We start from the raw sequence: 26,688 nt of genomic DNA, 5'->3' as shown, positions 1-26,688 counted from the left end.
CCCATCTACAAGGATGTTATAGTTACTTCTCACCACACTCCGGCTGGCAATCCACTCCGTCGTACAGTTACAACTTCAATGATACCCTGATGCTCCCTCCCGACCCCATATAGTCATAAAGTTACAAAGTTATATAGTTATACAGTATTAAAAATATAGTTATATAGTCATATAGTTATATATTCATATAATAATATAGTTATGTAGTATAATTCAACATGATGAAATATTATGATGCAATGTTATTCACTCAATAAAAATAATAATGAAATCTATTGTGTTGAAATGTAGATAATTTGGATGGATACTACATATTTACTGACGATTCTTTTCATGACCTAGATGACAGGGTAGAGCATTATTATAATAATAAAATGTTATCGAGTTAGATGATATATAATTAATAAAAGAATATGATATAGTAGAATATAGTATAACGCATTAAAAGGCACTATAATATGCATAATGAAATAAAATATAGTGTAGTAGAATGTAAAGGTAGATGATTATAAGAAATATTATTTACCGACAAATAGTATTACTGCGTTTGATCTTCAAGTAATGTAGTGGTAGTAGTCGCCATTAGGAGTGCAAAGTAAAATAGATATGAAATGACAGCCAACAGATATATCTACAAGAATATTATAGTGTTCACTCCCCTTCCTCTGGTTGGCAATCCCTCGATCGTCCAAATGTTTCTTCAGTGAGCCCTGTTGTCCTCTCCCAACTCCATATAGTAATCTAGTTAATCATTTAATTTTATATGACGAAATACAATTCAAAATAGTTGAAAGGCATTTTTAATGTATTATATTTTAACTGCTCTACGTTTGTAGATAGCAGCCCTAGGATGGTGAGTCTTGTTATGCATGCAGTTCCACTTAACAGTAAAGATTATTTGTATTACAACTCTGAATTTAACATACCGCTGTATGAAGGGCCAAATGGGAGTGTGGCGGGCCCGTAAGTAGTGACACTTACGCGATATCCACGGGATTTAGAAAATCTTTCGAAAAGTATAATCCAACAAGGTGAATTATGAAATTTAATTACTTATCAAGCTTGCTACGGGATGGTTTTTTACAAGGACGCGTCAAACCCATTGCAACTGTTGGGATAAAAGAGCCCATCTACAAGGATGTTACAGTTACTTCTCACCTCACTCCGGCTGACGACCACTCCGTTGTACAGTTACAACTTCAATGCTGCCCTGATGCGTCCTCCCAACTCCATAGTTATTTGTCAGTGATGTAACTTATGATGAAATATAATATATGGTATAATCAATACAAAATGAAAAATGAAATATACTATAATTTAATGCAAATGTGGTAACATAAACTAAAATATCAAATGAGAGATAATTTGGCTGAGAATTATTTGTTGATGAGCATTTTCACAAGGTTGAACATTATTATAATAATGAAATATCAAAGTGATAGATGATGGACAATAATTCACGAGTATAATGTAGTAAGGCATGCAACACAATGGAAGAAGTAATAATATATGAAATGATAATTAACATATTTCTCCACATTTTTGTTTGTATCCTTGCTGTAAAATACCATAGCCAAGATGCTAAATCAGTATCATTAATAGAGTTTGCTACCAGTAATATCCATCAGGACAAATAGTAAAATCCAGCACTCGATATGATTGAAGAAATTGTCATTGGCATAATAATCACTGTTAAAAACTTGAAAGCAGCTTTGTCATTCAAGGCTGAAACTCCACAGCAAAAATTAACTCTCTCGTGCAGATGTAGCTTCTATGATGCCCTGATGCACCCTTCCAGCCCTGTATAGCTAAAACGCCAATAATATAAATGATCATGATGAAATATAATATTCAATACTGTAATAGAATATGATGTAGCGGAATAAAAAATTAAAATAAAAAAATTAAAACATAAAATATAAATTTAATATATAACTAGCTGTCTCTGGAAACTTCGTTTTGCGGTTTATGATGTGAGGAAGTTAATTTTCATAAAATCTCAATTTTTCCATATTTTTGTTTCATGAATCTGTTTGGTTTAAAATTGATAGAACAAACGAAATAAATCGGTTCTTCCCCTGTATAGATTTGAATGAGTATGAATGTAAAACAAACTTATAATAATAATATGTCCAGCCATTAATGTTTCGGTCATTGCTTCAATCTCGGCTTCAATGTACCTGCGATAAGAATATAATAATAATATTGTAAAAAAAGTTCGGTAATATCTCATTTCCTACGTTTAAAATAATGTTCTAATAATAAATAAAATATCATTACATTAAGATGTAAAGTTAAATATGTGTGTTCGTACTATGAATTTTGCAGATCTTGTTGAGTAAATATATGAAGGATGCTTTTAAACTAATAGATACATAAAAAATGCACATCCATGCGTGTATTGATTTTGTTTGTTTTGTTGTTTGATTCACTTCGGTCATGTAACATTTAGATTTTGAATCATGCCATGAAGACTTTTGTGCTATTGTTTACTTCTCGCGGAAAGCAAACAATGGATCATCCACGTCAGATGATCAGTCAATTTTTTTTTCCCAAAACGTAATCTAGACTGCACAAAAAAAAAAATCAGTGTCCGTTACTTGAAGTGACGGACTATACAAAGCGTGCTTTAGAGAATACAAAAAAAAAAGAGTCTACGACTGTCTTAGTCATGTTGTTTTACAACGAACATTCACAATAAAATAATAGCATGAAACGAGCTCACCCATTTATGTGTCTCCATCGCTGGTTGTCTGTGTATCTCGACGTCGAACAAAGCACAAAAACAAGCACGCATTAATTTGGATCATTGGCTGCAAAGCTACCGCACAACGCCGATCTTTGGCTTCCACACGACCGAACCACCCCAACAGAACGGAACGGCAATAAGCAACACTGGAATCGCACTGAACTGACCCGGCATTATCGGGGAACGACGACGCACATAACACAGACCGACGACACGATGATGAATCGAAGGAAGCGGCATTTTTCTGCTGACTGGAATCGCCACCTCGAACGCACTGAAATGACCCGGCGTACATGGGGAACGACGACGCACATAACACAGACCGACGACACGATGACGAACCGAAAGAAGTGGCATTTTTCTGCTGACTGGAATCGCCACCTCGAACGCACTGAAATGACCCGGCGTACATGGGGAACGACGACGCACATAACACAGACCGACGACACGATGACGAACCGAAAGAAGCGGCATTTTTCTGCTGACTGGAATCGCCACCTCGAACGCACAGAAATGACCCGGCGTACGTGGAGAACGACGACGCACATAACACAGACCGACGACACGATGACGAACCGAAAGAAGCGGCATTTTTCTGCTGACTGTAATCGCCACCTCGAAATCACTGAAATGACCCGGCGTACATGGGGAACGACGACGCACATAACACAGACCGACGACACGATGACGAACCGAAAGAAGCGGCATTTTCTGCTGACTGTAATCGCCACCTCGAACGCACTGAAATGACCCAGCGTACGTGGGGAACGACGACGCACATAACACAGACGGACGACACGATGACGAACCGAAAGAAGCGGCATTTTTCTGCTGACTGTAATCGCCACCTCGAACGCACTGAAATGACCCGGCAGGTATGGAAGGCGGCGATCTTCAGAGAGCGAAATTTATTCGGTCTAAGCGATGACCAGTTGCTAGCGATGCTCTCGCATGCATGCGATGCTACCATGCCTAGGCAAGGTCATCCTAAGAGAGGTAAACCGCCGGCGTACTGGTCCACACAAGCTGTAGTGAACCAGCACCGCACTTGCCTACAAACTAGGCGGCGGATGCAACGAGCTTGTCTGATAAGCGGCGGGATAAACGGCGGGTGGCTGTCACGGCTACCAAAGACCTAGATAAGGACAAGAAAAAACGCCAGCTATGGGGGCCTCTGTGAGAGTGCCAATACGAACCCGTGGTCTTCAGAGTTGTTGGAGAGGATCATCGAGATGCTCTTTCCGCGTCATATTCCGCGTCATATTCCGAGTCCTTGGCCTTCCTTTCGAATGACCGCTGGGAACTGCGGCTGTTGATTAGGGGAGGCTCGCCGATGAGAAACTTGCGGGAATTCCAACCCTTTATTGTAGGTGTGAACTTCTGAATCTGCCCTTCTGCTGAGCAGTGGTAAGAGCACCTGGTAAGCCGGAAATGTGCTTGTACCTGCAAGGCTACGCAGCTAACACCGAGGGTGCGATGCGCATTAGCCTCTTCGAAGCAAGACCTTCGAGGTGGCCCGGAGTGACATCGGGCCTGGCGACAAAGAGCGATTCAATGGGTCGGGTATGAAGTTCTGCCTTCTTCGTTGGTTGTTGGAGGTGGTCCCTAAACTGACACTACTTGTGCCTTCCGCTCAGATTATCCCCCATCGCTTAGACGAAACAGACGTATTCGCAAATCGATCATTATCGACGTCCAGGACCTATCGCGGTGCTAACATCGACTCCGACCACTACTTGGTGATAGTGAGCCGCGCCCAAAACTCTCCGGTACTGACAATCGACCACGTTACAACCTATAATGACTGAAGTTACCGGATGTCGGCTTATCTTACGCGCAGAATATTGAGACAGCATTGCCGAACGAGGGTGAGCTCGATATGGTCTCTCTAGGACAATACTGGAGTACACCAGAAACCTCCATTTAGGTAACGAGTCGGGACTGCCTAAATAGAATTTTTACCTAATTGGATTCATTACCTATAAATGGATTTGAAGATTGCAAAGAAGTTTAAGAAGGGCGAGTAATCTGGAGATTTTAATGGGGGCCAAGCAGGGTTTCAGGGGCATTTCAGAAAGCTTCAGATGATTTTTGGCGAGTTTCAGAGATGTAACGTAAACGTTTTTGGGGGTTTCTGAGGTTCTCAGGTGCGTTACATGGGATTCGAGGGGGTTTTTGGGGGATTTCGAAGGCATTTCAAACAGCTTCAGAGGATTTTAACGAGTTTTAGAGGTGTTACTCAGGCGTTACGTAGGCGATTTCGATGGTTTCTGAGGGTCTCAGGTGCGTTTCATGGGATCCGAAAGGTTTTTAGGGGATTTTGAGGGCGTTTTAGGAAGCTTCACACGATTTTTGACGGGTTTTAGAGACGTCACACAGACGTTTTAGGGGGTTTCGGAGGGTCTCAGAAGTGTTACAGGAGATTTTAAGGGGGGTTAAGGGGGCTTACAATTTCTGAAAATACATTTTCGATCACAGCTCTTAAGTGAGCTTCAGAGAGATTTCAGCGGCGCTTCAAAGCGTTTCTTAAACGATTCTGGTTGCTCAAGAAAGTTCTTATGAAACCTTAAACAGTCCATGCCCTGATCTTCCCTTAACTCCACTTGCAACTTAATTACCTTAAACCAACCTAATCCCTAATCTAAAACACTCCAACTGCTCTGAACACAATCAGATTCCATTTACCCAAATGGATTCGACCTAAATGGAGGTTTGAGTGTATAACCAAAGCAGCCTTCAACGATACAGTTAATAGTACCGTTGGAAACGTGAAAAGGAGCCACCGGAACAAATGGTTCGATGAGGAGTGCAGACCGATTTTGGAATAAAACAACGCACCGTGAGCAGCCATGCAGCAGCATCGAATACGGAAGAACGTAGTAACGGTGCAAACGGAAGTGAACGTAGCAAACAAAAAAGCTCTATCAGAAGCCTAACGTATACCGCAATGGATTCCGCGCGCTCAAATGAGATAGATGGGCGAGTTGATTGAAAGGTGGAAGCAGCACTTTTGTGAACTAGAACTAGAAACTCTGGACTGTGGTAGATCTGTATACTCGTCAGAAGTAATAAGAACCACACTTAGTGAACCACGTTGGAATACCAAATGAAAGATATCATAGACAAGTTGGCATGTTACACGGGTAACAAATGAAGCTCTGAATGATAATCTGAAGCCATCTTGAAGAGTTCCGCAGTGAGCACAGATTTACTCCCTACCACCTTATTAGTCAGCGCTCTTAAGGTAGCGATTGAAATACGATCCCAATAATAATCGTAATCCGATTGGATTGATTATCACACTCACCCCGCGCGCACCCGGAACGACTGACTGGGACCGGTAGCCAACCGTGCCCGTGGTGGACCTTTGCGGTAGCCCACGCGCTAATCTTTATTGTGACAACTGTCGAAACCGCTGCTGATGACGACGATGATGACTGTAGCGAGATTAGAGACGATGCGATGGTGGTGATACATCGTCCGGTCGGTCGGTCGGTCGGTTGGTTGGTCGGCAATGTGGTCATGGATCACGTGTCCAAGATCGCGATAGCAACTGGCACTGACTGGCTGGCGCATCGGCGATGTGAGCGACGTGATATTTCCTCAAAAAATACAGTTTCTCGACGGCAAATCTGCCCCAATGGCGACGCGGCACGGTGCAGCGCGGCGCGGCGGTTGCTTTGCATTTGCTTTCACGACGAAGAAAGATGGAGAAATTAACGCAGTAATTGGACGGTTCTGCATGCTGGCTGCCGCGCGCGGTACAACATCTAACGTAATTAGGTAAGTCGAAAAACGGCGCAGCCTTCTGGCACAGCTGCCTGTATGGGGCTCTCCTCATTTGGATGGATGGATGGATTACCGCGCGGACATGATGATGAACTGTGGCTAGTGTAAAGAGAGCGATGGGGCAGCAGCAGCAGCCCTTTTACAGTTCCACGACGCTGCTGTTGGTTCAGATTAATGAGAAATGATTATTTGGAGATAAATTTTCGCTGTGCCGTTAAAGTTTTGCGCGTTGATTAGCATGATAAATTTTCAAAATAAATTTCGACGGTCGCTGCTCTCCTTTTGAGGGAAAGCTAGCAAGTGTAAGGAACTGTAGAGAGTGAAGTATTTACTAACCGATAAAAAACAAGAGTTTTTTTTCCGGGCAGACAAGCAAACGTCACGAAATAGGAGAAAGAGAAACATAACGCCCCAATTGAACTCATGTGGTCAAGTATCGCACTCCGAGCAGGAACGAATAACTAACACATAACTGCGGCATAACTAAGCTAGGTATCATACCTAGACAAGGTATTGATCGGTTAGTCTGGTTTTGAAAATAATTTCTTTTGGTATTTTGTAGATATTAAGTCATCTTGATTTGGTATTGGGACTGATTGAGGAATTATTTAATTATGAAAAAACCATATTTGTTGCACATTTCCAGTCAACTTTAAAGTCGCTTTTATAACATTTTTACAACCGTAATGACAATCTCTCATCTCTCATTTTTCATAATTATCAGCATCATAATCATCATCCTAATCATCGTCATCACCATCTTTCATCTCTCATCTGTTATCTCTTATTTCTCATATCTCATCTGTTATCTCTTATAAATTTTGTATCTTAACTCCCACCTCTCATATCTCTCTTTAATCATCATTATCATCTCTCATTTTTATCCCATATATCTCATCTCTCATCTAGCGATTCTCATCTCGCACATCTCATCTCTTTCCTCTCATCTATCTACCATCTCCCATCTCTTATCTCTCACTTTTCACTTTGCATATCTCATATCTCATCTCTCATCATTATCAACAAAATCTATTATCTCTCACCATAAACAAAATCATCATCGTCTCTAATCTTTCATCTCTCACCTCTCACATCTCTCACTTCTCATCTCTTATCTCTCATCATCATCATCTCTCAACTCTTGTCTCATATCTCGCATCTCTCATCTATTGACTCTCATCTGTCATTCCTCACCTAACATCTTTTATCTGGCATGACTTATATCTCACATCTTTCGACACTCAAATGATTTCGATTTCAAGAAAAATGTCCACATCCTGCGTGACTTGTTGCCCATGCCAGAGTTCAATAGTATGCCCGAGTCATAATCATTTGACCGTACTCGTCCGGCAGGTCTGCCAGCAGCAACGTTCCGATCCACTCTTCCGTAGTCGCAAATCCGATCCCGTTGAATTGATGAGCAGTCGAAACTAGAGGTGTGCGCCGATTTGAAATCTGTCGGTGGCGGCGTTTTGCACTTATTTGGCCGGTAGCTGCGGCGTGATCGGCGTGACGCCGAATGAATTTTAATTATTTTTTTTTATTTTCACATGCTTTTTGAAAATTTATTGAAATAATTGTTATGGTGAATCATCTATCAGCTACCCAAACAAATATCCAGAATGACCTTCTAAAAGAATTCCAGGAAGAAGTTTTAAAGGAATGGATCACTAAATTAACTAAAACAGCCGCTATGAAATGAACAAATAGCGCCACCGTAGCCTTGTGTTTTTGACGTAACTCGACTGCTGTCACTGTGTGACCGTGGCGCTTTTGTTTTGATGCGGTGCGGTGAGTAGCGGAAAAGTCGGCTTCAATGATCCATTCCCGGTGGAATTTCTAGAGGAATTTCCGAATAAACTCTTTAAGGAATTCCCGGAGGGACTCGTAGAGGCATTCCGGTACACCTAGAGGAATTCCCGGATGAACTTCTACACGAATTTGTAAAAGAACATCTAAACCAATGCCCTGATGAACTCTTAGAGAAACGTTTGGGGAAACTCCTGGAAGAATTCCGGAAACAAATCTTAGAGAAATTGCCGGAGGAACTCTCAGAGGAATTTCCGGAGAAATTCTTAGGGAAACTAACGGTGGAACTCAGAAGAATTCTCGGAGGAAATTCCTAGCATTGCTTGTGCAACTCCTAGAAATATTTTTAGAGAAACTAGTAAAGTAATTGCCAGAGGAATTTCGAAGGAATTTTCGGAGGAAGTCGTAGAGAAATTGCCGAAGAAATTCGAAAACAAATTCAAGGAGGAACTCGTAAAGAAATTCGTAGAGAAAAAACTCAAACGCGAATGACCAAACTGGTTAAAGCGTCTATAGACAAAAAACATCGTAGAGAAAGAATTTCTTGAGGAATTCCCAGCCGGAGGAACGTTCGGGGAAACTCCTGGATTTATTCCCGGAACTTTAGAGAAATTTCCGGAAGAACTTCTAGAGGAACTTCAGGGGAAATTTTTAAAGGATTTATCGGAGGTAACTCCTGGCATACCCAAAGCAAGTTCTAGAAAAAAAACTATATAGCAATTCGTCGTGAAACTGCCTGGGGAACTTCTTACCGGTGAAACTCGTAAAGGTGTTTCCGAAAATATTCGAATTCTCGGAAAAAAACTTCTAGACGAATTCCCGGGAGAACTTTAAGAGAAAGTCACGGTGAAAGTCTTAGTGTAATTCTCGGAAAAAATGGAAAGTATTCCCCGAAGACACTCGGAAGGGAAGGAATTCACGGAAGAATTTCTAGAGGAAATCCTAGAGAAATTCCCACAGGAACTTCTAGAGGAATATTCGGAGAAACTCCTGAAAGAATTTGTGGAAGAACTCTTAAAGAAACTCTTAAGAGGATTCCTGGAGGAACTGCTACAGAACTTGCCGGAAGAACTCTTAGAGGAATAACAAGAGAAACTCCTAGAGGAATTATCGGAGGAAACTTCTGGTATTTCCAGTGCAATTTTTATGAACCCTCAAAAGAATTCCCGTAGAAATTCGTTAAGGAGTTCCCGGATGAAATTGTTCAAGAACTCGTGGAGAAATTTCCGGAGGTGCTCCTAGAGGAATTCCTGGTTGATCTTCTAAAGGAATTCTCAGGAAAAACTTCTAGACTTCTAGATGAATTCCTGGAGGATTTCCTAAAAGAAAACCCGGAGTAACTCTTAGAGAAATTTCTAGAGGATGTACTACAAAAAGTCTCAGTGATACTTCTGTAGCAATGCCCAAAAAAATCCTAGAGGATATCTCGGAGGAAACCCTTGGATTTCCCGAAGGACCTTCAAGAGTTCCCGGAGGAACTCTTAGCGGAATGCTTGTCGAAAAACTGCTGGAAGAATCCTCAAAAGAGTTGCTGGAGCAATTTCATCTCTTCTGGAGATGAACACGACAAAAACATTTTTTTTTCAGAATCACCAGCATTTTCTTTAATCTTTGGAATCCCTAGATTCTTTATTCAGCCATTAGGCCGATGCAAATATTTAATTTGTTTTATGTCACCCCCCCCACCCTTCAAAAATCCCAAAATATTGAAGGGGCGAAAAAAAAACATGGCGTCCCATGACTTCATTTTCAATTGAAAAAATGTTTACAAGCAACTATTTTTCAATAGTTGAAAAATGTTTTTTTGTAATTACGTTCTGAAAAACTTCACTTTTCAGTTGGCTGAAGTGTCATGAAAAGGCCTACTTTTCTCTTCTGATGCAAGTGTGCCGAAAAGTACTACTTTTCGGCACTCTTAAAGGTGCCGAAAAGTAGCACTTTTCGGCACTTTTGCTAGCACACACTTTGAACTGAATTTCGTGTTATCCGTAGATTCAGCTGATGATTATACATCCACTCTCTAGCAGGAATATGAATCTAGACGACTTTTATTCTGATTCCGATGGCAGTACGGGTGAGAAAGAAGCTGGTGGAGGTACTTTAGCGACTTCTGCCTTTGCCAACAAACAACTGTTTGACAACGGGAGCTCGATCAAATGCTACACCATAGCCTACCTGATCGAATAAAAAAAACTACACTGATGAGCATGGATGCTCGCACGTGGTTCCTCCTGATACATGATTGTGTTGTGACAATATATTATACTAGATAGGTATTTTTCGTAATTACAAAAAATGTTGTATGCAACTCGTTGCAAAACTCGATTTTTTCTGCACTCGTCGTATTTATCCAACTCGGCAAGCCTCGTTGGATAAACGTACGACTCGTGCCGAAAAAATCATCATTTTGCAACTTGTTGCATAAATAACTATTTCAATAGTTGCTAAAATTTTTAATTTTTGAATGGATTTTTTTTGTTTGTTCCTTATTTATTTTTGTCCCCCCCCCCCCCTCGTACCCGATGGGAGGTCTCGGACATAAAAGAAAAATGATATTTGCATCGGCCTTAGTTATCTTCTCACACTAAGATCAGCTCGGTATTTTCCCCATCTTTTTTTTTCTCAACAGCAGATTTAACTCGGTACACTCGGTTGTATATTTTGCGGATATTCTGTATATGAGTTACCGTGCTCAGCTAATAAACTGTCAAAAGTTACTGATGCACGGTAAATATCGTTACTGGTGAACAGTAAATACGATTACCGAATGTACCGAGATAAACCTGCTGTTGAAAACTCAGTAAAAAGATGGAAAAAATACTGTACTCAGTGAAAAAATTACTGAGCTGGAACATCTGAATATTAGTGTGCAGGTACCCCCGGTATCTTTGTAAACTCGTTTTAATTCAAAGGACAAACTCTTTCACGTTTTTAGAACTTTTATAAATTTGGACCAAAAAAATGGACCACCGCTGAAAACGACCTTACAAATGCTATGTATGCAGATGACTCTAATGAATTGCTTGAAATGTTGTAATGAAATAAATCAAGAAATAATATAACTTATCAATGCGTTTTTGAGATCGGCGTAGAAAATTGGAGTTCGGCGGCGTAAGCGGCGGCGCGCCGAAAAATAATCGGCGGCGGCGGCGTGAACCGAAAATCGGCGGTGGCGGCGCACACCTCTAGTCGAAACAATCCGGTCCACATGATCACCCATGGATTCGCACGATGTGAGGTCCGATGCAGGAACCCGGCTTGTCTGGCTAGTCCCGAGTCCTCGAAGGCTCTCTACAGCTTCGACCAAACTTCTCCTGCCGACGCACTATGGGCCAGAAATCGAAATTTCGCGACAAAATTCAAAAAAGTTGTTTTTTTTTTTAAGATCAATCAATTTTCATATATGTATGATTGTTTGGGCTATGTTTGATTGTATACCGACTGATTTTTTTTATTTGTAACAAAATTGTATCGTTTTTTGTATGGAGAAACTTCTTATAAGCGAAAATTTTCTTTAAGTTTAATTTACAATTTTACAATGTTTACTCAAATTGTACAGTTTATTTGCCAATTTGTTCAAAAAGTAGAAGTATTCGACCGTATTCGACATGCAACCGATCTAGGAAGCTAGTTGAGATTCTTCTTTTTCGAATGCTACCGGACTTTTTTGCGGGAATTTGCGGGAAACCAAGATAGAATGATTTAAGCGCATGCGTTAATTTTACAATGTTTTACGCTGTGCTTTAATAACCATCCACTCTTAGACAGACTTTTGCCATTGCGACGCAATCTCTTTATAGCTTGCGAAACAATACACATAGCAACATACTACTATTATTCTGGAAGGTTTCGTTTCAGGTAAGACTCAATGAGAGTATATTACATGTGGGGAAGAAGAAGAGATGGCTATGTAATAGTAAGCAAAGAAAAATGTAAACACAAATAGTGACGTCACTATTTGACACGCGTTCTTATGGGAGCTCGCTTTGCTTGTAGTAGTGACATGATTTGCACCAGACACGGATCTCACGCACACGAAGTATCTTCTTCCCCACCTCTATTAGACTCTCATTGGGTAAGACTGTGATTGTAGACGTTTAAATCAATATCACACACTTATTCAAAGTGCAAAGTTTCGGTACATAAATTCGTGTGGTCAATCATGATTTTTAATAATCTCAATTTATGTATATATGTCATGTATGTATAGTTTTTGGTGAAAAAATTCGCTGCTCAGGTGTTTCAGATGTCCGGAATTTGGCAGAATGCCACTTGGCCGAATAATGTTCAAAATAATTCAGAGATCTCTTTTCACATTCTAGCTGCCAATTTGATCATCATTAGTTTTTCCTTCTTCCTACCTTCAATCATTGACTATTCTTTCTTATTTTACAATTCAGGGATGTGTTGGCGTTAAAACTGTCAATATTTTATCAGAGATTTTTCCTCCTTTTAATCAAAGGGGATTATTTTGAGTTATACTGACGTGGTGAACAGTGGCACGATCGTTTCTTCTTCAGCAAAACGGCATTTAGCCAAATGACGTTCGGCCAAATGGCGTTCGGCCAAGCGGCAATCAACCAAATGACACTCGGCCAAATGACTTGGAGTCGGTATTTGAACAATAAATTGTGTTCGCTCTTCGATCATATGTATAAGTGGGATAGATATATTTGCGATTATGGAAAAGATTTAATTTTCCTTAATATATCTAAAATGCCGTGTCATTGATAGGCTCGGTAGCTAAGTCGGTAAAACACTTGTGTAGCATATAAGGGTCGTGAGTTTAAATCTCACTTGAGCTGTGGATTTGTTCCTAAATTCACTAATAATGTATCCATCTGTACATATGTATGTACGTTGAGTTTATTTAAAATTCTAATTTTGATTGATATACCGAAACTTTGCACATTGAGTAAGTCTGTGGTCTTGATTTAAAAGCTCATAATCACATTTATATTTGAAACAAAACCTTCCTGAATGAAAGTTGTTTGTTGCTTTGTATATTGTTTCGCAAGCCATAAAGTCATAGCGTCGTAATGGCAAGAGTGGATGATTATTGAAGCACAGCGTGAAATATTGTAAAATTTAAGCAAGTACTAAAATCACTCTAACTTGGCTTCCCGCAAATTCCCGCAAAAAAGTCCGGTTGCATTCGAAAAAGAAGAGTCTAAACTAGCATCCTAAACCGGTTGCATGTCGAATACGGTCGAATACTCCTACTTTTTGAACACATTGGCAAATAAACCGTAAAATTTGAGTAAATATTGTAAAATTTATTTTTAAACTTAAAAACATCGCAATTTGTGCATCAAACATGCAAAATATACTAAATTTACTCTTAGAAAATGTATGCGTTATATTTTTTAATCGCATTTTTCACCACAAATCACATTTTTCTTAATATTGGTTAAATTCGAGAATTTTCGCTCATAAGAAGTTTCTCCATACAAAAAACGATACAATTTTGTTACAAATCGAAAAAATCAGTCGGTATATAATCAAACATAGCCCAAACAATCATACAAATATGAAAATTGATTGATCTTAGAAAAACAACTTTTTTGACTTTTGTCGCGAAATTTTGATTTCTGGCCCATAGTGCGACGTTGCTTCCTTGACGTGAACATAATTGATGGGATCAAGGAGAAAGATGATTTTCGAGCTCTAGGAACATCTGTACAACGAACTTCCAGGTGAACCAGTTGTCTCTTCCGGTTAGACGTTTGATTAGAGGAAGGCTTGAAGTGACTTTGCGACTACCTACAGCGCTTGAAGATCTGGCTGTGGTGGAATTCATCTTGATAACGGTTCAAACAAAATCTGCAAATACGTTTTGCGAATAGGCCCATAACCAATTGGAGTACGCAATAATAACGACTAGCTCAGAGACATTAGCTGGTGCTTCAGTGGAGTGATTGAGAATTGAGATGTTTCGGAGGGTATCATGTGCGTTAGAGAGAGGGTCCAAGGGGGCATTTCAGACAGTTTCAGAAGATTTTCAGCGGGTTCCAGAGGCGTTACAGGAACGTTCTCGTGGGTATCGGAGGGCCTCAGGTGCGTTGCATAGGGTCTGCAGGGGTTTCAGTGAATTTTCTTTGGTATTATGGAAAATTTCAGAGAACTTCCAGCGAGTTTCAGAGGCGATATAGGGGCGTTTTGGTGATTGCTGAGGGTTTTGGTGGCTTTTCAAAAAGCTCCAGGGAGTTTTTGAAAAATATCAGAAGCGTTATCGGGGCGTTTTGGGGGGTTTCGCAGGGTTTCAGATATGTTACATGGGAACAAGGGGGTCCGAGGGATTTTTGGAGGCATTTTCCACTCCTCCGGTAGCTGTTCGGTCTCTCAAATCCGCATTATTAGTCGGTGAAGGCAGGTGGCCAACTTTTTCGGGCCTATCTTGATGAGGTGGCTCGTTGGTGCTTCCTGCTGTACTGATGTAGTCATCTTTTTCACTGCCTTGGTACCCCATGCCTGTGTTTGGGTTCTCCCAATGCAATTTAGAGATCAGCAGTTCCACGTACCGAGTTTCCAATCACAAATCCTTCTTGTCCACTGGGGTCATTGCAGCAAACCACCCTCTTCTCTGTTAGCCTACGACCAAGTTCCCAACGGGGTTGATTACCCGATCTTCCGTAAGATTGATCGCATCCTTGCCGGTGCCACGTGGAGGAAGGAGTAGGAGTTGCTGAGAAAAGGCAATGGGATATGAATTACGCGAAATACCAAGCCTTTACCGTGTCCCTATTATGTATTTATTTTAACTGAAAATCGCTGTAGTAGTTTTGGGTGTAGAACTTGGACAGTACAACAATTCCGCGAAGGAAATTTCCCATGAGGTTTCACTTCCACCGAATGAATCACACACTGCATGAGCTCGGAAGCCTACGAAATCTCGCACGATGCAGCACTTCGGTAGCAGTTCACTAGTTACACTGTTTTCGGATATCCGTTTGCCACCCGGCTTGACAAACAGACGCCGTCCAGTTCCTGCCTGACCGGGTTCGGTACTGTTCGAAGATTCATTTTCGGATATCCCACCGCCCTCGTCGTTGTCGCCATCGGCCATTAATTCTCGATTGAGCGATGGATTGTCCTATACACAGGGGTAAGAAAGAGCGGAAGTTTACTTCCATCGCATACAACCAATTCGCGTGTTCGCGTGATAGGGGAGAATGGGGAAGAATAAATCATGTGAGATTTAAATTTGATCGATTACAATTTACAAGTAAAGAGTTAGGATATTTCTTGTGCATTAAGTTACACTGATCGGGATTTTTCACTATGACCATGCTTCTTTTTTTCTAATTTGTATAAAATAGCAATATTCTTCGTCTAATATGTATTGATTTGTTCATGTCGAATGTAATTTTCAATATTATGTCGATAAATATAAGTTCTTTTGAAATACTAATACTGCAGAGATCTTTTAACCCTCAGCAGCACATCTTCTAGTCAAACCCCCTTCTCCATCGCAAAGAAGACACTCATCCACCCGCAAAATACACCGGCAGTAGTGCGTGTCATTGTGGCGCAGCGTGAAATTTATTGCCCGGCAGGATGCGAATCGATTCGTCCCCCGCACCTACCATGCATGCGATGCGTGTGAGTAATGCCTAAGAATATTTATATTAACGACCTAATCATCCGCTATCCTGCTGGGTGCGAGCGTCAAAATGATCAAGTCAACAACGCGCACAGCTTCCGATTTGTCCTACTGTTGTAACAATGCATCGGCACTGACTGGTGGAATAAGTAGCTCTAGTGCGTCTAATAGCTATGTGCATTTCCTTCGGAGGAGAGCAGTAATTTATGATCGGCTATCAATTGTTGTCCACAACGAGATGTGTCCGTTGTCCGGGACGGATATTCCTCAGGATTAGCGTCGTCGTCGTGTGTCTTGGTGGATAAATCGAAGAAGCGCTGGCGACGACAATTGAACACGCAGATTATCCTTGGCACTTTTTTCCAGCTCAAATGCCTTGTAGCTTGGAAGGTGGTCCAATATGAGAAAACAGACAATATTTCAACCAATTTCATATACTTACATTGTGCAATTTGTAGTAGAGGCCACAGGCATTGCAAACGGGTTCCCCGCCTTGGTTCCGCCGCCACAGGGTGGTCGTGGTCGTTTTGCAGTTGGCACAGGAAGTGCCCGCTCGTCGCGCAGCACTTTGCAGGGACTGAAATGAGAGAAGAAACATACTACGTTAGGGATAACGATATCGCTATTTTCTATACATGTACCTAGATTATATTAATTTCTGAGTTTCAGTTCAGATTCAGTTCAGTTTCATTCAGATTCAGTTCAGATTCAGTTCAGTTTCAGTTCAGTTTCAGTTCAGTTTCAGTTCAGTTTCAGTTCAGTTTCAGTTCAGTTTCAGTTCAGTTTCAGTTCAGTTTCAGTTCAGTTTCAGTTCAGTTTCAGTTCAGTTTCAGTTCAGTTTCAGTTCAGTTTCAGTTCAGTTTCAGTTCAGTTTCAGTTCAGTTTCAGTTCAGTTTCAGTTCAGTTTCAGTTCAGTTTCAGTTCAGTTTCAGTTCAGTTTCAGTTCAGTTTCAGTTCAGTTTCAGTTCAGTTTCAGTTCAGTTTCAGTTCAGTTTCAGTTCAGTTTCAGTTCAGTTTCAGTTCAGTTTCAGTTCAGTTTCAGTTCAGTTTCAGTTCAGTTTCAGTTCAGTTTCAGTTCAGTTTCAGTTCAGTTTCCGTTCAGTTTCAGTTCAGTTTCAGTTCAGTTTCAGTTCAGTTTCAGTTCAGTTTCAGTTCAGTTTCAGTTCAGTTTCAGTTCAGTTTCAGTTCAGTTTCAGTTCAGTCTCAGTTCAGTTTCAGTTCAGTTTCAGTTCAGTTTCAGTTCAGTTTCAGTTCAGTTTCAGTTCAGTTTCAGTTCAGTTTCAGTTCAGTTTCAGTTCAGTTTCAGTTCAGTTTCAGTTCAGTTTCAGTTCAGTTTCAGTTCAGTTTCAGTTCAGTTTCAGTTCAGTTTCAGTTCAGTTTCAGTTCAGTTTCAGTTCAGTTTCAGTTCAGTTTCAGTTCAGTTTCAGTTCAGTTTCAGTTCAGTTTCAGTTCAGTTTCAGTTCAGTTTCAGTTCAGTTTCAGTTCAGTTTCAGTCCAGTTTCAGTTCAGTTTCAGTTCAGTTTCAGTTCAGTTTCAGTTTCAGATGCAGTTCATTTATTCAAGTCAAATATTTGAAATATCAAATATCATGATTTGAATATAGAAGAAACAAACCTTTGCCAGGAAAAGAATGCAAAGAATTCGATTTACGGTTGCACTGAAATTGACCAATCATTTATAACTCATTCCAACTTCGCTCCAGAATGTGAAACCTCATCATCGCCCTGTTCCACATTTCCAAGCTTCCATCATCCCAAATCCCCTTTGCTGCCCAAACGGAACCCATTTGAAGCATCTGGAAAAGTTACCCGTCATGACAGCGATGATTTCGCTGCTGCTGTTGCTGCTCCTCATCCGGTCAAACCGAATCGTCCAACTTCATAAATTATGACCATCTAACTACGTTTCACACCCGTCAATAATACAAAGGCAAGATCGCATCATCTGTTCAGCTCCGCTCGGCTCCGCTCGGCTCGGATCCATCGATCGATCCCGTAAACCCGAAAACAACAACTGTCAACGGAGGTGTTATTAATTGGCTTTTATCGACTAACGCTCGAAATCAGCTCACAACCGATCGGCAATCGATATCTCCGGCCCGGATCGAGGTTTTAATTACGAATCTCTGCCCGAGCTTAGAGCTGCGTTGACGGGCGCCCCCGTCTCACCTCGAAGCGACTAAGAAATTCATGACATCGAATGAATAATTTCAAATTAAAACAATCCAAATCCATCTTCTTCCTTCTCGGGGGAATCGAGGAGGAAGCCCTTCTTCATGCATTGCCTGGCCCTAAGCCAGGGATCAAAATTAATTGGATTGCGTCGTTCGTTGATGGTTTCTACGATTTTCTCTCTCGAACGCTACACCCGCGCTTTTTCTTGAGTCACAGTAAGTGCATTAAAAATTCTTAAGGATAGAAAGGGGCAATTATTACCATTCCCATTACATCAACATGAGAACGTCTTAGTCGTTCTAATCTAGGAAAGGAAAGTTAGTTAATATTCACTGTTTTGGAATTCACCTGAGCGTCCTCTCCGAGATTGACAATGTTTTGCATAAATGTTAAATCCTTCAGTGTTCATGCCCTCTCACCAATCTACGAGAGAACACGCAACATCAGCAGAAACTACAAAAAAAGTAAATTAGACAGTACATTAATCAAATTAGTGGCGAGATTTATTCCCAACCACCTCCTCCACTCCCGACCTTCAAACCAAGCGTTCCATGCGACCGGCGGCGATGGATGCTGGGCGGACGGGCGCAGACTAGCTGTCCAGGACCGAGCGAGGATAGTTTTCTGAATGACAGTTTTGCGCTCTCGGTGAACACCACGTCACGGCATGGCACGGCACACCAATCTGACTAGAGGATGGATAGAGTCTAGGATGGAGTGGACATTCTCCGCTGAGCTTTGCCCATCGGAATCAGAAGGGGGTGGGAAGAGTGGGAGCGAGAAATGAGGTGGGGCGCTAGGGTATGAATTAGAATCGAAATCGGTCGCTTATCGGGACGGTCAGATCAGTGCTACCAATTAAAGTTGACAGCTCGGTCACTTGCCACGGTGTGTTTTACTTTGTGCTTATAGTTTGGGGAGTGTTTTTGCTTCTATAAAAAGAAGGAGCAGTTGATAGATTAAAAAGCTTTGAACTCGCCATGCTCTGGGAAGTTTGTGCTTCTGGTTTTGCAGTTTTTTGAAACTTTTCCAAGAATCTCTTGAAACAAGCGTTCTTCGTCGAATATCTTGGCACTGGCCACTGCTTACTCGGATTAATTATATATTAATAGTTAATAATATATTGATAGTTGATATTCCTTAAATCGAAATCCGCGTCTTGAATAATTGTGAATTCAGGGAGCTTAAAAGTGTTCTACGAAGGTTTCAAAATACTTTCAAAAAGGTATCAGAGATACATATTTAAAGGCAGGTGCTTCAAGTAGACGTGGTTAAATGCATTTCACGGAGAATCTGAGAAGTTTTCGGGGATTCCACGAGACTTAGAGGGCTTTCAAGGGAGCTTCTTGGGATTTCTAGAGAGATTTCAAAGCGTTTCAGGAGGTATCATGTGGCATCAGGGGGAGGGGAGAGGTTGGCAGGGGTTGATGGAGGTCTTGGAGTGCTTTAAAGAAGAATAATTCAGAAGGATTTCAAAACATTTCACTGGCAGGGGCCTCAGTTGGTTACGGATGGTTTTTAGTAAGCATTATGGGGCTTTCAAGAGAGTTTTAATGAGTTTCTGGGAATTTTCAAAGGTTTTTAGTACACTAAAACCACTATTTATGCACATAGATAGGACTGCATAAATTGAAACTGTGCATACATTTAAAAAGACGTGAAGATAGGGAAATTTAAGCATAAATTAGGTTTGGGTTTCAATGAGGGAATCTTGTTCGCGAGAACAGGTCTTGTTCCTGGGCATTTGGAATGGAGTTAAGGGGGTTTCCAGAAAGTTTCCAATGAACCCAAAAAAAGGGGGATCCAAGAGGTTCCAGGGGCATTTTGAGGGGTTGCTTCAGGGGAATTAAGAGCTATTCGAGGGATCTCAGGAGCCTTTAATGGGTGTTGCAAGGGATTTGAGGGGTGTTTCAAGATATTTCAGAGTCGTTCCAGAGTAATTTAAGAGTTTCAGGTTGTTTCAGGAACATTTTATAAGCGTTCCCAGAGGTTTTAGGGGCGTTTGATAGCTTTTCACGGGCGTCCAAAGGATTTCAAATTGATTATGATAATTTCAAACGCGTTTCGATGGGATTGCGGAGTTTTCAGAGGCGATTAGAGGCATTTTAGGACAGTTTCGTATCAGGGAGTTTCAAAAAACACCTTTAAATCATAGGGTATTTCAGGGGCGTTTCAAAAGATATATGATGGGGTAGTGTTGAAAATGTCATTTCGACATATCTAAATTCAACCACACCCAGCTCATTTCAGAAGCTGAACCTGAGAATATGATATATGAAAAACTTGTGCGGCTAGACTAGTTCTACAGGAAAGTCACGAAAAAATCGCTCTTTTTTGAATATTAAATGGAAATAAATTACACGGGCTACCTTCGAAAAATGCCAATTGATATTCACCATGAACTTCTTATAGTGCTGGTCTAGCCGCACAAGTTTTTCTTATACCATATTCTCAGGTTCAGCTTCTAAAATGAGCTAAATGAGCTAGGTGTGGTTGAATTTATATATGTCGAAATGGCATTTTCAGCACTGTGATGGGGTTTCTTAAAATGTTCTGAAACTTCCTGCACTGCCTCCAAGATCCCCTGAAATCCTCGGTTGATTTTCAAATTTTTCTTACACGAACATGTGAATCCCTAAAGAAATTTCAAAATGAATTAACTGAGGGCTCCCTCAAGAAGTTCTTCAAGAAATCTTTTCAGAAATTTCTCTCTCTTTTTCCATAAGTAATTGGTGGAAATTTCTGATGGGATTCTCGAAGAAGAAGCTTTGGAGGAATTCTTCAAAGTCACAGTTGAGAAACCTTCGATCTGGAATAAATCGCTGAAGATTTTTCCCACGTTTTTCTGAAAGGATTTATTAAACAATGCTTGGAGGAAATTCCCGGAAAAATTCTTAGAAAAATTCCTATAAGAAAATCTGGAGCTCTTGCAAAATGAATCCCTGCTGAAATTCATCAGGAATCTTTGAAGAAGATTCGATCAATACCTTGGGAAACCTAGACGAACACCTGAATTATGTTCTGAAAGAATTCTTCAAAAAGTTCCTGCAGAGTTTTTAAAAGGATTCCGGGAAGAATTCTTTAAAAAATAATCCTGAAAGAATCTGCTAAAATGTCTCTGAAATGCTCAATGAAATACTTGCTGAATTATCCTTGAATGAATTCTAAAAAAATACTGAAAGTATAAGGCAATAAATCCTTTGGAAAATTACTAAATGCTTCCTGTAAACAATCCAGAGAATTGGTGAAAAAAGAATCCAGATGGGATTCTTAGAGGAATTTTCATTAGGAAATTTTTGACGGAATCCCTAGACGAAGTTCTCAAGCAAATTTAAGAGTAATATTTGGAACAATCTGTGGAATCCCGAAAAATGCACGGATGAATTTTCTTAGCAAATGCTCGATGGAGCAGTTTGAGAAATTCCCATTCCTGTTATAGATATACTCCCGAATGAATCTTTAGCGGAATTCGCGAAAAAATCTCTGAAAAAAAATTCAAAGGAGTTCTAGGGATCCCTGGAAGAATCAGTTCATTTCATTTTTGGTTTTTGGGTTTCGCGAACAATGGGTAGTCGAGCGGACCTGGTGTAATGGTTAAAGCACGTGACTATCACGCCGAGGACCTGGGATCGAATCCCACTCCCGACACTCTCACAAAAATATGAGTTCTTCCTTCGAAAGGGAAGTAAAGCGTGGGTCCCGAGATGAACTAGCCTAGGGCTAAAAATCTCGTTAATACAGATAAAAAAACCCTAATTAATCCACCTAGCGGTGATGGTGCCTTTCTCGTGCTTTAAAATATCCTTTCAACAAAACTTGAGCGACATGTTGATGACATTGACATAAATACAAAATGAAAACTGCTTGCTAAATCTACTCAATATGGATACATTTTATATTAGCATAACATCCAATATTCAGAAAATATAAGACAACGATCCAAAACTCAAACCAAACAAGTGTCATAAAGCCGCAAAATTTTGAAACGTCATTCTAGATTTTCCGGTCATCATTTTATGACTCCGGATATCTACCCCAACTAAACTAACAGCCATCTTGAACATTGAGACACCATCTTGGATGTTCTGGTATTAATTTTTGGACTCTGCACCTAAAATTACATAAAATAGTCGCCGTATTGAATTTTGGCATGTCGTTTATGATTTTCTGGTTACCAGTTTCGGACGAAGGCCTGCATTCTTCCCCATTTAAACTATAGTCATATTGCAGACCTTGTGAAACAGTGCACAGCTTGGGTTTTCTGATTACAAATTTTTAATTCTGGACATATTTTCATACAAAATATGCCCATAGTGCAAGAATTAAAAATCCTATAAAATAGACACTAACTTGAATACTGGGCCATTATCTTGGACTTTGGACCGCTATCTTGGATACTCTGGTGGACTCCGAACATATTTCCCATACGAAATACACTTATTTTACATAGTTTTAGAGCTCAAAATTCCTTAAAACAGCCACCATCTTCTGTTGACGCGATCAAATTCTTATTTTCCATTCAACGTTGACCCATCCTGCTATAAATTAGCACCTTAGAAATCTGAAATGGTACGATTTGATGAGATCGCTTTAGTTTTTTCTATATTTTGTTCTCATATATGAGAACTTAGACCTATTCGTCACTGTTGTTCATACCTAATGTTTATCAGGCCATTAAACAAAGCCACGATTTAATTTTTCACATGAACGTTGGTTCTGCTACACAACAGCTAGTTTCTAATGTGATCTAAGGCTATTTTCTTGCTAACCGTTCATTAGATTATCAAAAAATCTGCGATCTGATGTCGTATGTATGGGTTTGGTTCATTTTTATATTTGGTAATTTCCGGTGGGATAGCCGGATCTGATTCCATGAGTCATGGACCAAGACACTACCGGTTGTCCCAATTATGGTCTGAGAATATTTTATTGCTATTTATTCACCTTTACCTAATCACCGCGATTTGATATATCGCATGAATGGGTTTTCTTCACTTTTACTTCTAACCACTTTCGAAGCCACAGCTGAACCCGCAACACCACCGGGAATCTAATGTGGTCTGATCCTATTTTTCCATCAGGTTGTCGATAAGTCGTGATCGGTCTTGTTAGAGATCACAGTCATTTGAACCTTTTCGTCGATATTCGGCCTCCTTTATCTCCGACATTCGCAACACAAGCAATCAAACTATTGTCGCGCTTATCTTTTATTAGAGTCCTGCGGCGGTCGTACGCTCGCAAGGCATACCGCCGCATGACAGTCGCAAGGCAAAACAAAAGAAAAAGTGTTCCCGCCAAAAACAAAAGCACGTGGGTTTCGCGAAGTGACAGATGTTTTTGAATGTATTTGTGACGAACGGCAAGAGTAGCTCAGTGGAATGAGTGTTCTTGCTGTCAAACCCCATACAGTGGAATTATATACTTTTCAATCTGGTGACGCTGTTATGATTAGTAACTGTCGCGCTAATATCAGAAGCCAGAGGCAGATAATCGCCATATTCTGATTTTTCTTGAGAGGCATGATACTGTTCGAAACAAAAATGTCAAACGAATGCACTTCACCACGATAGCGGCTTCGGGAGACGGTTCGGCTTTTGTTATTCCTGTCTTCTTCCATAATAAGAGCTATGTTGCCCATCTGTGTGTCGTATTCAATGAAACATGCAATAATAAACTAATATTAACATTCATAAAATCGGAGTTGGCTGAAAATCTATGCGTAAAGCTAGAATTAGACACATGTCATCGTGCCAGATGACATTGATTTGACCCTTTCTTATGTTTATTGATCTTCGTTCTACTGCTCGTGTTGTGTGTAGGTAAGAGGTAACGATAGTGCACGAATGTAACAAAGCCGACTGACACCCGACTGCGGCAACGAAATGAAGGTAGTAAAGTGTCGAATGTTTACAAGACTGGTCGTGATTTGATGTACCGCATCCATGGGTTTGGTTAAATTTTACATTTTACGACCCGGATCTGATTCCGAGTAACTACCGGCTGAAACAAATATGGTCTAACATTATTGTCTTGTTAACTGCTCATCGGTTAACCAAAAACGCTGCAAATTGAAGGTGTCACATGCAGGGTTTGACCATTTCGACGGGACTCTCGGAACCAATTCCGGAACACTACCAGTTGTCTTTAGTGTGACGTAAGGCTATTTTCTAGCTAACTGTTCATCAGGTTATCGCAAAAGCCACGATTTGATGTGTCACATGCCTGGATTTGGTTTACTTTTACATTTGGCCTCTTCCGGCCACTAAAAACCGATTCCGAAACACTTGCTGGCCGTTCATTAGGTAATCTATAAAGCCGCTATTTGATGTGACGCATTTACGGGTTTGTTTCTCTTTCAGATTTAACCACTTCGGGACCCGGAACGGGTTCGGAACACTACTGGTTCAGATATGGTCTGAGATGGTTTCCCTGCTCATTGTCCATCAGGTCATCGAAAATGCCGTGGTTTGATGTGCCGCATGCATGGGTTTGGTTCAATTGTATATTTGGCCACTTCCAGCGGGACGCCTAGAACCGGTTCCGGAACACTACCGGTTCAGATATGGTCTGAGATGATTTTCCTGCTCATTGTCCATCAGGTCATCTAAAATGCCGTGGTTTGATGTGTCGCTTGCATGGGTTTGGTACAATTGTATATTTGGCCACTTCCAGCGGGACGCCCAGAATCGGTTCGGGAACACTACCGGTTCAGATATGGTCTGAGACTATTTTCCTGCTTACCGCTCATCAGGTTATCGAAAATGCCGTGGTTTGATGTGTCTCATGCATGGGTTTGGTTCACTTTGATATTTGCACTTCCGGCGGGACACCCGGAACCGGTTCCGGAACACTACCGGTTCAGATATGGCCTTAGACTATTTTTCTGCTTACCGCTCATCAGGTTATCGAAAATGCCGTGGTTTGATGTGTCGCATGCATAGGTTTGATGCATTTTCATATCTGGTCCCTTCCTGGGGTACCGTTCCGGAACACTTAAATGGCCATATCTCCGGAACGGCTGAACCGATCCGAACCATTTTCAATAGGAAACAATGGGACCAGATTCCGCGTCGAATGAACCGTCGGTCATTGGAATCGGATGAGGTTTACTGCCAAAAAGTGATGTGAGTTTTTTTGTACACACACATACAGACACACACACACACGCACACACATACACACACACACAGACATCACCTCAATTCGTCGAGCTGAGTCGATTGGTATATGTGATTTGACTCTTCGGGCCTTCTATCAAAAAGTCATTTTTGGAGTGAACATATAGCCTTTCCAGTACACTTAGTGTACGAGAAAGGCAAAACGATAGGTTCTTGGACAAAGGTCCACTATCCACCGTGGGGGGGCTACTCAGCCGCTGGATGCCAGAACAGACGCTGTTTGAGCCGCACCTCCTTGGCAAACAGACGCTCGAGACGTACCTCCTTAATCTACCTGAAGTCAGAAGGACAACAATGCCCAGACTGCACTATCAGATAAGTACACAACTTTCAGCTGGCAGTCTTTGTCATCGCTTGACCCGTGGAAACATGAGGTAGAAACTTTTGAGGAACTGAGCTATATTGGACGCTCCAAGCAAGCAAAAAGGTTCATAAAACCCAGTGCAGAAAAAGCCAGGTCCATACTGAATCTAAACAAAAAGGATCTCAGGGTAATTACTGGTCTGATGACTGGCCACTGCCCGAGTAAATATCATCTAAGTAAGATTGGAAAAATCCAATCCTCCGAGTGTCGTTTCTGTCAAACGGAAAACGAAACTGCCGAGCATTTACTCTGCAACTGCGGAGTGCTGTACCATCACAGATTGGCGATATTTGGTAAAGGGTTTCTAGAGCCCTTGGAAATTTGGAGAAGTAATCCCAACAGGGTAATAAACTTTATAAAACGAGTTGTGCCTAGTTGGGATCAGGTGTTACATCAACCATTGTCCATCACAGCTCAATTGTGACAGGATACTTGACTAGCACCAAATTAAATATGGGTCATACCACAATATTCCTAAATAATGGACGCAGTGGTTAAAAGGCTCTACAGATGAGGAAAAAGAAAAAAAAATATATTGGACGCTATCCTTATCAACTCACCGTTTGCCGCCCAGTAGGGTAATTGATGCGATCATGGAGGAGTTAAGCACTGGCTTCATGTTAAAACCACAATTGTATCGCCCCAAGCAAACTTTTTTACATGGATTGAATTGAAAATAATAAAATCCATCCTTAATCTACGGGAAAATAACGAAATATTGTCTCTTTTGTAGTTATGAGCATTTTATTCGTTTTGCCTTTCTCCTACACCAAGGTGTACCGAAAGGCTATATGTTCACTCCAAAAATAAAATTTCGATAGAGCCCCCAGAGGGGCAAGTTTCATATACCAATCGACTCAGCTCGACGAGTTGAGATGATGTCTGTGTGTGTGTATGTGTGTGTGTGTGTATGTATGTGTGTGTGTATGTGTACAAAAAAAGGTCACATACAAACTTTTTTACATGGATTGAATTGAAAATAATAAAATCCATCCTTAATCTACGGGAAAATAACGAAATAT

General features: G+C 40.8%; 1 protein-coding gene across 1 annotated transcript in view; it reads right to left on the bottom strand.

Annotated features, from left to right (window-relative positions):
• Positions 1-26,688, bottom strand: part of LOC134285723 (GATA-binding factor C-like) — a 663,267-nt gene that overhangs the window by 24,658 nt on the left and 611,921 nt on the right. The window contains exon 5 of the mRNA XM_062847051.1: positions 16,393-16,527. Coding sequence (XP_062703035.1) covers positions 16,393-16,527 — 135 coding nt within the window. The remainder of the gene's footprint in view (positions 1-16,392; positions 16,528-26,688) is intronic.

Source organism: Aedes albopictus, chromosome 1, assembly GCF_035046485.1.
Source record: "Aedes albopictus strain Foshan chromosome 1, AalbF5, whole genome shotgun sequence".
Taxonomy (NCBI): domain Eukaryota; kingdom Metazoa; phylum Arthropoda; class Insecta; order Diptera; family Culicidae; genus Aedes; species Aedes albopictus.
The sequence above is the reverse complement of the archived record's forward strand: the minus strand, read 5'-3'. Positions and strand labels throughout refer to the sequence as shown.